Here is a 15,609-nt window from a genome sequence, read left to right on the forward strand (position 1 = left end):
GTCCTTCCCGTCGCGTGCCGCGCGCGCGCGATCCGTCTCGAAAACGATAAACAAATTCGCAGCTCCTGAACCTTCTTTTCCCCTCGAACTTAATAATCGACGTCGCCCGTGATTAAGCCTTTCAAGCGAAATTGTTCGCGTAGAGAGATGGGACACGCGTTAGGCACTCGATTCCATTGGAACGAACGAGCCCTCGGGCGGCCTCAAGGCTTCGGTGAATTTGAAATGGAATTTAAATGGCTCGGTACGATAAAACTTGCACTTACGTGCTCCTTTTTACGTCAGGTCCGAGTAAGCGAGTAATAAACGACGGCCGCAGTTTATCGCATGGAATGCGCGCGTACGCAGGTGCATCGTCGTCGATGCGCGCAAACATGTTTGAGGAATGCATAATTTATCCAATTTAAATTATATCGCGGCATTCCCTCGGTAATCGTTTTTATTTCGAGACGTCGACAAGATTCATTTGCGTTGAATCACTCGATTATGTATACATATACATATATATATATATATATATATATATATATATATAATCATGTTGAAGAATTACACACGCAAGTGGCTTTAAAGACGACGGTCCTAAAGAGATCGACGAAAAACTCGACGAAAGCAAATAGCTACGGCAGGCGTTTTATCCGCTCTTTTCCTCGTGTTCACCATGATTTATCCGAGCTCGTTTTTGCAGAGTTACTTAATGTCGTATTCGGGGACAGTTGGTTTCTCTGACGCACACGTCGCGATCGTTCCGCACGTAACCATCCTCGCAGACGCAGCCCCGAATACAGATCTTTGTTCTGACGCAAGCCATCGTCTCCCAGCGGTCTATATTCTCGCATGTCTTCCGACAGGTCGGATCCCCGGAACATTCGCTGTACTCCTCGTGTTCCTCGCATTCCTCGGAAAGAAACGCATCAAGATCTTGATAGCTCTGATAATCTACATCTAGAAAGTTACAGAATCGTGTCATCACACGTAAAAAAGAAGCGGAAGAAAAAAAATTATAAATTACGGTCGAGATCCGAGATCTCTCGCTCGGATTTGTGAAAAAGAACCGTGTCTCGGGGGGAGCACGTTATACACAAACTTACTCTCTCCAGCCTCCAGAGATACGCTGTTCAAATCTCCGGAACAATGAACGCCGATGAGAACGGCGAAAGCGAAAAATACGAAGACTCTCATCGTGCACTCGCAACAAACGTAAGACGTGTACGAAAAACGGTGCGTGTCGTTGGGGACTTTTTTAAGTACTCGCGCGGTATCAAAATACCGCAACCAGTTTTCTCGTATGTAGATACCGGAGTGCCATAAATCGTGGTTAAAAAGGGCCGTTAGATATACTCGAGCACGCAGGAAGGAGACGATACATGTTCATTTCCTACGACAGAAAATCGAGGAGTCTTCCAGTTTTCTTGCAGTGTTATATATTTTGTGAGACTTTCAATTGTACAGCCAACTCGTTTACATACACATACATAAGTTATCCTACTTCATAATAAAATCGCTCGTATTATTAGATCAAAATAAGCAATCGGGTAATTTAGTAATCCGTTTTCAATAACGTTCTGCCGAGATGGAGAAGTTTACGTTGCTGATTTTGTCTTTAGTTATTGCAAGGATTTAATTTAATTATTACGATGATCAAATAAAATGAATGTTTTGCTGTTGGGCATTCGTATATAAGCGACAACCTGCTATATCTCATCGAGGAATTTTTTAAACAAAAATACATGATCTTTCCCTTGAACACTCTACCGGCAGGAATGCCTGGACATAATACATATACATATATGTAATATACATATCAAAATGTCCAGGCATTTCTGCCGGCCAGTGAACGATTTTGCTTCAATTTGGTACCGAATATTTCCCCCAAAATGTACACTATCGGATAAAGAAAAGGTGAACATTCGCTTCCGACAACAAATGATAATGAAAAGTCACTCGCCAATTACGTTGTACATATGTAGCCTCTTAATCGAATATTTATTGCATATTAATGAACTGAGAACGCTATAACTATATACCATATAGAGTGAATATGAATACATTAATATTAACTAAATATTTTAACTAAACATTTAAACTAAATATTTATTACCTTTATCGACACAAGTTTTTTTCCCCCTCAAAATTCTTGAAGCGTCGGTGAAACTTCACAAGTGAATCACTACAATAGACATAATTGCTACGTATAATTTGTTATTCAATTATTATTTAGATTAATTCATGTTTAAATGAGACTAACTTTAAATAGGAAACAAAATTAAGATAACATTTGAAAAAAAGAATTTTCGACCGTTACAAATAGTTATGATTTTTGATACAATAGAAGGGATCGGCACTAAAACTACAAAAGTGTCTCGGCGTGTCTCGTATCAATCGGTCGACTACTCAGAGCACGGGCGATGGAAGGAAAGCGACTATATCACAGAGAAGCAGCGACGGTGGCGGTAACAGATCATAACTACCAAATCTTAGCTGCAATGGCTCTCTGCATTAAAACGTTCTTGCTTCGCTGTTTCATGCGCTCAATGAAGAATTCCTTGCCTTCCAGGTTAGCGCCGACAGGTTTGACCCCTTCATTCTGGCAACAAACGAGAGTTAGTTGGCCCGTGGCTAGTGTTCCTTGGCGCGCGTGACTGATCATCATCATCATTATCGTCACTTTCTTCATCTGTTATATATTCCTCGCTTTTATCATCAATCAGGTTATCATGATCATCATCGTAAAGATGAGCTGATCGTTTCGCAGGCCGAAAACCTACGCGAAGTCTAACCAACCTTAGCACTGGCTGCGTCGCCCCCCTCTCCCTCTCCCCACCTCTCATAGTCGTCATCGTCCCTCTCTTCTCCTTCGCTCAGGGGTCCAGCTTGTCTCTTATTAGGCGGTACGGTCGAGCTACCGGTACCACTCTGTTGATGTTCAACGTCGTCACCTCCTTCGAGCATCTTGTTGATCTTCTCTTTCGCTTCGTCAACCTTCCTCATCGGATCGGGTGAGTAGCTGCGATCACTGTATCGATCGCGCGACGAAGCACGGCGGTCTCTGAAGTCCCGCCTGTCGCGGAAATCACGAAAGCCTTGCTTGTTATGAAAGAATCTACCTCCGCGATTACCACGGCCACGACCACCACGATTGTTAAAACCACCGCCGCGACGATTGCCAAAACGATTATTGTGCTGATTGTTGTAGAAGCGGTTTCGATTTTGGAAATTGTTGCCGCCGCCACGATGATTCGGATTGTTAAAGCCTTGGAAGCGTGGTTTGTAGTACGTGCCACGATTATTGTATGGTCGGAATTGTCTCTTGCGATAGTAACCTCGATCGTTCGACCTACTGCGACTGCGACTTCTGGTGTACGATCTGGATCTTGAACGTGATCGCGATCTGCTGTACGTACCCGAAGGAGATCTGCTATACTTCCTCTCGTAACTGCCGGATCGCCGATTTGAATACGAGCGTGAGCGACTGCGCCTCGGCGATCGAGATCTAGACGATCCAGAACTCGAGGCACTGCGAGATCGACTACGAGAACGTTTCGCTGGACGATCCCTACTCATACGCTTACTCATGCCGCCCCTGCTGCTTGATTCGCGTTTCTTCGAAGTTTGTCGATGACCTCGCTCGTTCTCACTATCGGAATCGGTTCTCGGACCTTTAGCTTGAGTCTTTGCCGTTGGCGGAGGACGTGGTGGTTCCGGCGGATGTCCAGTCCCGCTATTTTGACCGATCGGTTGGAACTTGCCGCCCAAATTGTTGCTAGAGCCAAATTTAGTCGGTGTAGTCTGTGACACGGACATAGTGGGATCCTTGTACGATTGGAACTTGTTCTGTGGTTGCGGTGTAGGATACTTGACAGGCGCTTGCTTTGGCATTGGGGGTTCTTTCGGCAGGGGTGGTGGTGGTGTTGGTGTAGGTTGCGATGGTGGTACTCTTTTCTCAGCAAGTTCGCGCATTTGCATTTTCCGTATATTCAAAGATTTTTCAAGAGCCGCACGTTGAATTCTTTCCTCCAATTCATTGTCATCGTCCTCGTCGCTGTCCACGAAGACGTTAGATTGTACCTTCTTGCTCTCCGCCGGGACATCTTGCCACTTTTGCGGAGGAACGTCCTTTTGTCTGAAATCATGTGTGAATGTAAATTCACAGCTAAGTAAAACATGAAACGATGTATTATAAATTGCAAATTATATTTATTGTAAGATCTTGAATGTCCCTCAAATTATTTACCTAGCGGCTTGCGCAGCCTTCCACTTTGCATTTAACGCAGCGGTGTCTAGTGTAGGGAGTTTCGGTTCGGGATGAATCAATTGGGAATCTTGTTCAAATATGTCTGTTAGTGGTTTCCTCTGGATTTCTGCAACAAACGATTATGATAAGATATTACATTGTTGTATTTAGCGTATACAACTTTAATATGCATTTTACGCTATTTTATACACACCTTTCCTCTGTTGCGCAGTCATTGGCACTCTGGATTCTCGCTCGTGATATGCCTTCGAAGCATCGTCTCTTTCTCTATCTCTGCGCAGCTCCTCTTCCCTGCGTGAACTTTCAGCGAGCTTCTCCGCGTTGCTAAGAGGGGAAGGTATGTCATTATACTGTGCTACATACCTAGTAAATATAAAAACATAAGTAAAATACGATATCTGACGGCCGCGCGATTTCCGTTCATTTGTGTTAGCTGAGGATATGAAAACAGCGTAAATAAAAAAAGCCCGCGAGTTTAAGTCAAGCTGCTTAACTGGAAAGTAATAAAAAAAATATTAAACATTATTGTGAGAAAATTCCAACATTGGTTCCAACCTTTTAAGCGCCGCACAGTCTTTCTCGACTTTCGCATAATAAGCATTAAGCTTGGACTCTAACTGTTCCAAGTCCGGCAAAGACGACTTTTTCAACGCTTCTAAATCTCGTTCAAGCTTATCCTTGTTTTTACGCTTTTTCCTTTCTTCCTTCTTCTTCTTCTTCCGACTCTTCTTGTCCTCCTTATCTTTATCTTTCCCCTTCTTTTCTTTCTTCTTCTTTTTCTTCATCTTTTCACTCTCAGAATGTTTCTTTTCCTTTTCCCTTTCTCTCTTCCATCTTGCTGTCTCTTCCAAGAATTTCCTTACCTGTTTGCACACACAAGAAAAGTGATCTTGCGTTACTTTAATTTTCATGTTGCATACTTTGAAATATATTGCAATTGAGCAAAACTATAAAGTTATACTTGCCTTATCTTCGTAATCAGAATCGTCCTTGGTTTGCTCAAGAAACTTGCGTACTTTGATCTCGTAGTCGTCCATTTTCTCACGTGTGTTTATGGGGTAAGAGGTCGGAGCGATGGTAGGATCGTGAGTGGTGGTAGTTGCAGCGGGAGGATTGTTATACTGGGCCATACGCTTGCTAAGTGGCGAAAGCGAACTGCGATGATCTTTCTTATGTTTGCGTTTACGGTTCGGTGAACGGGATGCCGATCGTGAACTTCCCGATGACGACGAGCTGCTAGAATCTGAGCTTGAAGAGGTCGAAGATCCGGTGGATGAAGAACTCGAGCTGGAACTCCATCTTTGTCTCTTCTTTGATCTAGATTTTCTCTCCTTTTTGCGTTTCTTTTTATCCTTTTTATTTTCTGCAACGTCGTTCTCAGCTTCAAAGCTCTTAAAGGTATCCAGAGGGTTCAGTGACCCCCCTGTGAGAGTCTTAGATTTTATGTATTCAATAGAATTTCGCGCTTCCTCGTGATACGGTGCAATTGCCAAACAGTTCTCATATGCTTTTTGGGCATCTTCGTATTTCTTCTCGTCTTCGTAACTACGTCCGAGCGCAACCAGCGTTTCCGCCATATACTTACGAGCATTTGCATGCGTTTGATTTAATTTCAAGGCTGTCTCAAAGTCTTCAATCGCCTTCTTGAAACTTCCGCTGTTCGCATATCTGTAACACAAAATAGTATGTTAAACACGTCTGTGTATACATCAACATATTAAACATGAGTGCAAACTTCAATTAAATTAAACTTACAATGCTCCTCGAGCAACTAAACCCTCAACGTTGCGAGGATCAACCGTGAGCGCTTTGTTGAGGCACTGGAAAGCTTCGGAATGACGACCGGCCTTGAAATGATCTATACCCTCAGCAACACTTCGGAATGCCCACTTGCTCGCTTGTGTTTGTCGTAATTCAGTAGCGAATTCATTTGGTGCAAATCTCTCTCTGCACATCAATAAACAAACATAATCAGGCATAAGGTAGAGAATTTAGGTTTATATATATATATATATATATATATATTATTTTATAACGACGTTTCTTACCTCAATCCAACCATATTGGAATGATTCTGTTGTCCAAGACCGATTAAGTCGCACAGATATTTTATGTTGTTCGGATTGTTGAAGCCAGTACTATTCTCCAACAGCGCTTCATAACTCTGACCTTTGTTGTCGATCGCTTTCCTACACCACAGAGAAAAATACCTCATTATTAAACATTGCAAAATCATCGTGACCTTTGCCAAAGAAGAGGAAACCAAAGCTACTTCATTAACGGTAAAACTGAAGACTTGATAATCATGACAGCCGAATCCATTGATACTGTCGATAAATAACATTGATCCTGACGATAAATATCGCCTGTCTGGCAATTCGTGTGCGCCTGCTCTCCAACACCTTGTCGTATTCCATATAGTTTTCTGCTTTGTAAGCACATACATATTTATGCTGCGTGCATTATTTGTGTTGCAGTCTTCCCATATACACATATAATAAAGTTTAATTATTCATTTATTCCTGTACAATGACGTTTCTTCACTTCGATCTGCATGTATTAATCAATGATACAGCACTAATACCAAAAGTGCATTAAATATTAATTCAGCCCTTCTTGATTACGTCATATATAAATTATTGTGCAACTTTCGGTATTAGAGTCGTTCAAAATCTACGTTTGTACCGTTAAGAAGCAGCAGGGGTCCGAAACAGGGATACGGTGCAGAAGGTAAGATTCCTTTTTATTAGCAAATATAATCTCATTGTTATAAATTTACATTGGTAACACAACCTCAGTATTATGTAAACTCGTCTCTCACCTTTCACCTTTAAGACGTATATTTCTAGTATTTTGTAATCAGAGGATTTTTTTGCTCAACACAAAATCACACGGCCTATCATCAATCGATGGTGTGGTTTCGGTTTTTACAAGTTTTTTTGGTGCGATAAAATAAATTGCATAACCCTAGGATAGGTTGGGAGCCACGCCTGAGTATATATTATCTTCCAAGGCGGACCAAAAAAATTTTTTTAGATGTAGAAGTTTCATCTGTTTGCATTTTGTGGTGTCAATTATCAACATGACATCACTTTTTTTTTTATTTGTCAATATAAGCTGTAAGTTTAAACATTAAGGCATTATTATGATAAGGCGCGATTCTTTTGAAGATTAAAGGTAAAAATGTTTTTGGGCGATTAAGACTCGAGTTGTTTGGTCTCTGCTTCTCAAATCTCATTAACTTTCTCTACAAGATTATAAATATATTCCACCTTACCTTCTACAAAGAAAGTACGATCGGACACGAAAATATGAATACCTTATGCCATGATACAAAATGATTTGCGCAAAAAATTACATTAGTATACATTTTATGAAAATACAGTAACATACATATACATATATATTCTTCATTTGATATCCTTATAAGAGACCAAACAACTTTAAATCAGTGTTATACCTACCGTCTGTTGCATTCACTCTGACCGCTCAAGGCTCAATGTCTCATACTGGAAATTCAACTTCAAAAGTCATTTGCGCCATAATCTGGCTGGTGCTTTGAGAGTAATATATCGCAAACGTAGATATAATATGTGCGCAATAGAGCCATGTCAACCAATGCTCAAGGTTTGAATTCATTTGTATCACATTAGAAATTCATCATCATACTGACTATCAACTTTTTACGTTACATAGAGTGTCTGGCACCTAAATTCATAAAAATGTGTAAGAGGAATCAAAACTAATTCACCTAATTTTGTTAGTATCACAGTGCTTCTGTTAAAGTTCGACTTTCTTTTCCCATCATGCCATATTATCCTTACCTTCATCTTATTTTTAAAAAAGGAAAAAAACTAAAAACACAAAAAAATGAACACAACACGACAAATTACATATGTAATAATAAAATCTACTATGATGTAGAGCAACAAACAGTTAAAAGAAGACATCAGTGTATATATAAATTTTACATCTCAATGTATTGCAATTAAGTTAAAAAAAATATTCTGTTTAACAGTGCAAATGCTCTTATAGTAATACACAATGAACAAAAGTGTGACATCACAAAATGCTCTCATTGTTTATCATGTGAATAAAATATCTCCAAGATATAAGGAGTCAACTTACAAGAGTTAATGAAGCATATTACGGATTCGGTAGACTTGCAATTATATCTAACCAATTTGTTGTGTTAACTTACTTATAGGCTTCTGGAAGATCATCGGAATGGATAAGTCCCATAGGTGGGTGTGGTGCTTGCCCTTCCCGGGCAGGTACGTTCATAACTGCAACCACTCGTTCAGCTTCAACGTTAACTTCACTGACTACGACGCAGACGAGATCATTTGCCATGTAGCCTCTTGTAACACCTTTCTTGTCCACCGCCGGCACAGTGGCCGTATTTAGTATTAGTGCCTAATAAACAGAACATACAAAAACCTTTGTTATTAAACACGAATGAAATTGAAGATACATTAGACATGGTACATGGAAACATTGCTAAACGAAGTAACGTTTATCGAGATATTCTCAAATCGCCATTTAGTGATGCAAAAATAATCGTACGGCTACGGCTATGACTACGGCGACGACGACGACGACGACGACGGACGACGACGACATATCTTAATTGTAAAATTTAATTGCATTGTAATATCTCCGCTCGGGGGGAGGGGGGCACATAGAGGAAAAATAAAAACACTTTTATATCATAATTAAAACTTAAGCTACTTGATCGGTTGAGATCTAATAATTTCGAGTACTCGCGACTCGACGGTTTGTGTGAAGATACACGGTGGGGTCTCGCTGCGCGTGTATTTGGCGCGAGACACTACCGTGTATCTTGATAAATCATATATTGACGTACCTTAACTCCTAATTCAGTAACAACTCTGGGACAGTCACTACAGTTGCAAAGCACCTTCAGAAGAAGACCTGCGGCGCTTTTACCCATTACTTGTGCGAAAATTACATCCCCAATTACTAAACTCTATAAAATAGATAAATAATATAAAATTAGACTTGCCATAAGATTTCTTAAGAACTAATTTGTGCTTTCTGATCTTTTTTTTAATCATTCTTTACCTCCAAAAAATTGCGAATGCGTTGGGACTTCTCCATGGTGACAAAAGTATCAAGTGCTGGTACTGTAGCATAAAATTCTGAAAACACAAATGAACATTATTGCACAACATTGCATAATATTACGTTGTATCTGAATTAAAAAAAAAAGACGTAAAAAATAATTACCTTCATCATCCATCTCCTGCTTAACACAGTCTGTAGATTTCTCCAAGTTTGCCTTATCATACAGGTCATCAGCTTTTTTAGTGAGAAACTGTTGAAGCTTCAAACGTTTGCCTCTATCTCCAAAGCTATAGGAAACACACAAACTTTTAATGAACAAAAAGATGCAACAACACGAAACAGATTTCCAGGGTGTCTGGATAATTGTCAAAGGTGATTGTTGTATACCTGAGAGTCTTTTGTCGCTGCTGGTAGATTTCAAAGCTAGGATCCTTGAGATTGAGCATGACCAGCTCGTTTTCGTTGCGTTCTCCTTCCCACACTTTCTGCAACTGCTGACCATGGTAGTTCAACGCTTGCGCCACGAGACGCGCATCCATAGATTCCATTCTCGCTCGGCAAAGAGTCGAACCTAATCTGCAAGACTATGAAAAATCGTCGCGTTCGAATTATTCGTGCCTTTGATCGCGGCTACGAGAGCATCCACGACCACGTGTGTCCGTTATATTATGCGTCCGAGAAATATAGGGACACAGGTATAGCGGGCAGGTATAGCGTTGTTACATATATCTCTAACCGTTTCCTCATGCATTAAAAAAAAGCCCTTTTGAACGCCCAACGTCCAACTTCCAAGGACAACGTGCCCACTGAACGAACCGTTGTCCAGCATAATTCGAAAAGTTGTCCGTCACACGTGTCTGCTCATTACCGCGTGTCCGGTAATGAGTAAACGTCTGGCGGGGGTTTTTGTGCCAAACTGTTGGAGGCTCGCAGGCGTTCTTGGCGCGTTATCGCACCCGTCCGGGGCGTCCGGGCGACCACACCGTCGGCGAAACTTAGCGTCGCCCGACGCCGCGTCTCGTCACAATCTCGTCAATCTCGTCATAAGCGTCGTCGCCGTCGTCCCGTAATCGTGGACGACGCCCGCCGTTATTTCGCGACAACCCTCGCCTAGGCGGGCAAGAAACGCGCGCTATATCGATCTCTCCTCCCGACAAGATGGTCGTTGCGGTGAAAGCCCGGGGCCCGGAGACTGCGGGAACGGGCATCGGCGCCATAACGCATCTCAGCCACCTTCTTTCCGACGCATGTCGGAATGTTTCTCTCTTAGAGAGCTGGGCTCCGAAATTACGTGAATGTTACTTACCGTTCGCCCGGTGTTTTACGTGCCGCGAGAAGATCCGGTAACGAAACAAGATTTACGTTGCGCCACGAGACATCGTCAGGAGCGATTAGCGAACAAATGCGTGAACGAACGACGAAGGACGTCGCACGAGTCACTCACGACTCACGACGTGACGCGGCGGAAAGCTGAAAGCGGAAACGGCAGGCAGCGCAGGCGCAGGCAGAAACGACGAACGACGATGATGCCGGACGATCGCGTGGCGCATGCGCAGCCCGCAACTACTTTTATCGAACGCCAGCCGGCCCAGCCGCGCGCGCGCGCGCGCGCGCCTATATAAGCGTGCCGCGCCCCGCATGACAAAGTAGTTTTTGCAAAACGATTTTTCACATGTTACTTCAAAGATAAAGAAATAAATTTTATTTTTTTAAATTTAAAATATAAGAGTTGGAGTATTTGACATATGATTTTTCTTGCAGATTGCACGATACGAAGTTAACTGCAGTTAGGATGGAATGAGTCACATATCAACAATATAATAATTTAATATATAAATGATGCGCGTGATAATACATATTGAGAACTTGCAATAATAAATTATAACTTAGAGATGTACAAAATACCTCTTATTTTACAACTTGTAAACCCACATAGCATGCATATCAAAAAGACGTCCAGAAGATATCCCGAAGATATATTTAGGAGATAGGATATCTTCGGGATATCTTCTGGACGTCTTTTTGATATGCATGCTATGTGGGAAATAAGTAGAAAAAACGTTCTCGTTTTATGTTGGAAAAATTTATAATAACCATGCCGAGGTAACGCATTCAACAATAATCTAGTCTTATCTACTTGTGTATACATAATAAGTGAGATTTTATAACATATTGTCATTTCTCATCTTTTAATAAAAATTATCCCCCCAACATTATTCCCACGTTCACTTCCGGGCTGCAAAGTAATATTATAACTATTACAGTTCCAAATTATCTATAATATTAGGTATTATTCCTGCAAACTTTCTCAAAAGTTTATTTCTTATAGAAAATGATTTCCAAGCATTCTCTCTTCGGCGTCACGTTGTTGTCTTCGTAAAATATCATTCATGCCAAGTTTTATACAGCCACGCGTTATTTTACATTGTTGGCCTATGTAGATTATTATCAATCGCGCGCTATAAACATTCCTATTTCCTTCGCTCTAGCTCTTCTTCTTGATCTTTCCTTTGCTCTTTACGTCCACGTTCCAGTAGTAAAGAAGCTGCGCCACTATCATACCGTTTGCCAGAGTGGAACACACATACATCGTTATCATAGTTGTATCACCCGTTTCTTGAATGGAAGTAAAAATTCTCGCGAGAGAACCGAAGAAGAGCATGAAACATGTTACCGCCGACAACTGGCCGGTATTTCCATTGGTATAATTTGTATAGGCTTGTATAAACTGTAATCCCATAAAAACGTAGATTAATATATTTGCAACATATTTATCTTGCATATATTTGCGAGATAAGAATAGCTAGTATAGATGTTCTCAAGAATAGGTAGTTAAATTACGTACCTTACTTATAAGAACAATGGGTATATTCACTGCTTGGCATGCCCAGAGAACATGGATAGGCGTTAGTCCACTATTAGCTGCAAAAATCACTGCTAGATAAGCGGACAGGAATGCAGTTGCTTTTGCTGTCTCTCCATTATAGTGCATTACTAAAACCGCGATGATCAAGGTCTGAACTCCTAAAAATACTCCATCTCCCCAGGCACTGAAATTAATACCAACAATAAATAAATTTGTATAACAACAGAGACTTTTGTACGCTGACATGCTTTGTGTTCAACAAATTATTTATTTACCTAAATGGAAATCTACTGCTGAAACTGTAGGAAGACATCGCAGTGATAGCGAATAAATCCAACAATACGCTGAAAATATTGATTCCCTCGCCACTTTTATTTTGTAGGATTTTCACAATTTGAGGTATCTTTACTAAAAAGAAAATAAGAGTATATTTAGATAATTCATGTATGAGATAAGAATGTTTTAGATAAGACACTAAGTTCACTATACAAAGTAGCTGCTGAATAGCACTTGCATTAATATAAGCTGCAATACAATTTACTATGATAATTACATAAGATAACAGTTTTCAAGTAAAATGCTTTATATATTCTCACGATGCAATGAAGTGGATATCTTTGTCCTAGAAATAATATACTAACCAAGCAAAGAACCTCCGATGATGCCCAATCCTAGAACTTTGCTCAACGTCGCCTTGAAGCATCCCACTGAAACATTTTCAAGACAATCATGTTTTACCTGCATGTGATTGTATACGCTTATTAAATAATTTATTTTTAATCTCAATAATTTCCTGACAAGTTACCGACAAATATTAAGCTTGTCACGTATAAAAAAATAATAGAACATTATGACACAAATCCTAAGGCTACATATACAACACAGACGGTTCGACTTTTAACAATAACAAGATTAATTAGTCAAATACGCAAACCCAAGTATTATTTATATTTTTTTTATTTATTTTAAATGCCGGGCACATTCCTCTTCTCATGTTGAGAACAAAATGGCACGTGTGGAGATCAGTGGAGATAAAAGCTCATGATAAAGCTGTAATAATGTTATCGAGGCGAACGTACCGTGGAAAAAATTAAATTTGTCGAAGTACTCCTTTATGCATTCCCGAGTAAACACAAATAACGCCGCTTTTCTGATATATTGCTCCATATTGCCAGAACTTGCTCCGTATTCATCGACCGTACTATCTCACGGTGTAAATGCGCATGGAATGTAACGGAAGGCTCACAGACGACTCACGTCCGAGACCTGTTTTCCGCAATCGTTAAATAATCGGCGATAACGGCAGAAACCTCCTTACAATTACAAACGCGTGCCAACTCACGTTGGCCAGGTTGGCCTTTGCGTCCTTCGCGACGCAGTAGCGGCGTTCAGCAACTATATGGTACAAACTTTGAACGGCGCTACGGATGGTAATGTGAGAGATGCCGGCGGAGCCGTCGCTGGAACATTATTAAAAATCACGACCAAACATAAAATTACAATTCACAAATATTAAACTAATATACATTGAACTGACAAGAATATTAGATATTATTGTCAGTAATGACGACGCAAAGACACCTTGCATTTTAAATAAAAAGAAAAAACTATAAGCTCTGTATGCGAGTTCCATATTATACATATGTGAAATCGAGGATGTCCAATAGAGTTACCCGATTGTTTAATTGCCGTTAATTTAATTCCTCTAATTATATTCGCAGGAGTTAACCTTGAAGAACGAGGCTGAAATTATAATAAGTATAAAAGACAAGCACGAAGAATGCACGGCGAGAATTAAAGGACACTATTATACTCAATGGGAACTGCCGCAACTGATCGACACCACGCTGGCAGATAATTGAACACGGAGTTCTGTAATTCTTTAATGCATTTTTTGTGCTTGGCTTCTATATTCGTAATTTTAGCCTCGTTTGAAGAAAAATACTTTAACTCCAACGAACACAATATATTCAAATAAACGAATCAATACGCTCGTTGATAATTAACTCCTACCGAGGCTCTCCTCGTTAATTTCTCGTGCGGGGAGAGGTGTGCAATTAAGAAAAATAAGAATATAATAGCTGTAGTAGAAAATGTATTAGAAATTAATGCTGCAGAATTTTATTACGATTTATTTCTAAAGGACAAGCGAAAGACACGCGAATAAAATTCTTGGAGAACGGGACATTTTTGCTACCGATCGCTAAAGGTCGCGCAACCTTGACATTCGCTCGGTACAAATATAATACTTGCAAGTTAAATAAGAAACAGACAGATAGTATCTCGGTGGCATAAGGTCGTAAAATTTGAAAGAAATTATAGAAAAAAAGTTTAGGTAATAAAGATCTATGTAACGATACGACATACATGAAACTTTCAAATTTTCAGTAACTTCTGACTTATTCTCTCTTTCTTTCGCGTATATATAACATCATTATTTTACGGGAATTATTTTATAGAAATTTATTCGTATGTGTATAAATATACATATTTTCATTCTCGATTATCATCGCGCTTCTCGGAATCGCCAACGACGCCAACTTCATCTTTCGCTGTTCTCCGTCTGTCAGCGACAGAGACATGTCAGTCACGCGGATCAATCGCGTTTCTCCATTCTATTAATATTTCGTTAAACAAATCCCTCAAAATCTCGGAGTATCATTAAAGCTCAACGCTGCGCGCGCGTGTCCCCTTATCTCGCACGCGATCAACGCCGAATTTGGCATCATTCGACGCCAGACGAAATTCGGCCGTTGCCGAAAATAGACTGGTTATCAAAGAGAGATCGAAAGCTTATCCCCCCCCCCCCCTCGTCCCTCTCCGTAATTAGCAATACCAGGCCGAGCGAACGATTCATCAGGCTACCACCTGCCGCGACTTCTCCACGCGACCATGAGGATCATGCAGCCGTGTAAGTGGGTCAGAGTACATGCAAAGTCGAGGAATAGAGTGTGGTCTCATTAACCACGTGATTGCTTTGACTTCCTCTCTCGCCTATATTCCAACGAACGTCGTACAGGGGTCGTGCCGCGGGGGTATGCGGAAGTGCCTGGTACGCTCTTCGTTGCGCTCAACCACCACCCGCGCGCCTCACGTGTCCAGGAACGTTTCGTTTTCCCTCATTGCCCAGGTTAACGCAACCGTTTTACCTGATACTTGTTCATCGTGTGTATCCTCAACGTAACAATTAGAAGATAAGATACTCGAGAGTATGTCTTATCTAGAACCATCTTCGGGAATTGTCTTCCACTTTCGTCGAAACTGCCCTTAAATAACAATTAATCTTTGGTACATTAGGACCATTGTTTTACAAACAAAAAAAAAGAATGAACGAAGCAATTTTATGAAGATTTTGTTTACCGCAATATAAGATAGCGCAACGAAGATATAGAAAAGTTTC

At 40.6% G+C, this 15,609-nt stretch overlaps 2 protein-coding genes across 8 annotated transcripts; both read right to left on the minus strand.

The window, feature by feature from the left end:
• Nucleotides 1-1,401: 1,401 nt before the first annotated feature.
• LOC139768859 (uncharacterized) lies at nucleotides 1,402-10,795 on the minus strand. Of its 7 annotated transcripts, none has more exons than XM_071699470.1 (15): nucleotides 10,650-10,795; nucleotides 9,731-9,927; nucleotides 9,506-9,630; nucleotides 9,341-9,417; nucleotides 9,123-9,245; nucleotides 8,457-8,671; nucleotides 6,304-6,444; nucleotides 6,011-6,202; nucleotides 5,221-5,923; nucleotides 4,811-5,118; nucleotides 4,449-4,618; nucleotides 4,235-4,361; nucleotides 2,785-4,153; nucleotides 2,472-2,587; nucleotides 1,402-2,170 (listed from the first exon to the last, which is right to left on the minus strand). In XM_071699470.1, exons 2-15 carry the CDS (start codon nucleotides 9,889-9,891, stop codon nucleotides 2,104-2,106), a joined length of 3,894 nt encoding a protein of 1,297 aa, XP_071555571.1. In that variant the 5' UTR covers nucleotides 9,892-9,927; nucleotides 10,650-10,795; the 3' UTR covers nucleotides 1,402-2,103. The 7 variants fall into 7 exon arrangements, with proteins under 7 accessions (XP_071555571.1, XP_071555572.1, XP_071555570.1 ...); XM_071699471.1 differs by having other exon boundaries at nucleotides 2,785-4,123; nucleotides 9,506-9,648; XM_071699469.1 differs by having other exon boundaries at nucleotides 9,506-9,648.
• Nucleotides 10,796-11,152: 357 nt separating this feature from the next.
• Nucleotides 11,153-13,618, minus strand: LOC139768866 (mannose-P-dolichol utilization defect 1 protein homolog). Its single transcript, XM_071699502.1, has 5 exons — nucleotides 13,289-13,618; nucleotides 12,851-12,916; nucleotides 12,485-12,617; nucleotides 12,189-12,393; nucleotides 11,153-12,071 (listed from the first exon to the last, which is right to left on the minus strand). The coding sequence occupies exons 1-5, from the start codon at nucleotides 13,374-13,376 to the stop codon at nucleotides 11,829-11,831; spliced, it is 735 nt and encodes a 244-aa protein (XP_071555603.1). The 5' UTR covers nucleotides 13,377-13,618; the 3' UTR covers nucleotides 11,153-11,828.
• Between the last annotated feature and the right edge of the window lie 1,991 nt (nucleotides 13,619-15,609).

The sequence above is a fragment of the Temnothorax nylanderi genome, unplaced genomic scaffold (assembly GCF_030848795.1).
Source record: "Temnothorax nylanderi isolate EJ_2023f unplaced genomic scaffold, tnyl_v1.0 TNYL_tig0018_pilon, whole genome shotgun sequence".
Taxonomy (NCBI): Eukaryota; Metazoa; Arthropoda; class Insecta; order Hymenoptera; family Formicidae; genus Temnothorax; species Temnothorax nylanderi.

What these genes read in the sequence shown, in the direction of transcription:
- LOC139768866 (XM_071699502.1), bottom strand. Translation starts at nt 13,376, where the DNA reads ATGGAGCAATATATCAGAAAAGCGGCGTTATTTGTGTTTACTCGGGAA. An exon ending in AGCAGTAGATTTCCATTTAG is followed by an intron (nt 12,394 to 12,484) that starts GTAAATAAATAA and finishes TATTAATTTCAG; the next exon opens with TGCCTGGGGAGATGGAGTAT. An exon ending in CCATTGTTCTTATAAGTAAG is followed by an intron (nt 12,072 to 12,188) that starts GTACGTAATTTA and finishes ATGGGATTACAG; the next exon opens with TTTATACAAGCCTATACAAA.
- LOC139768859 (XM_071699469.1), bottom strand. Translation starts at nt 9,891, where the DNA reads ATGGAATCTATGGATGCGCGTCTCGTGGCGCAAGCGTTGAACTACCAT. An exon ending in TCCAATATGGTTGGATTGAG is followed by an intron (nt 6,203 to 6,303) that starts GTAAGAAACGTC and finishes ATTGATGTGCAG; the next exon opens with AGAGAGATTTGCACCAAATG. An exon ending in GCGACGCAGCCAGTGCTAAG is followed by an intron (nt 2,588 to 2,784) that starts GTTGGTTAGACT and finishes GTTTGTTGCCAG; the next exon opens with AATGAAGGGGTCAAACCTGT.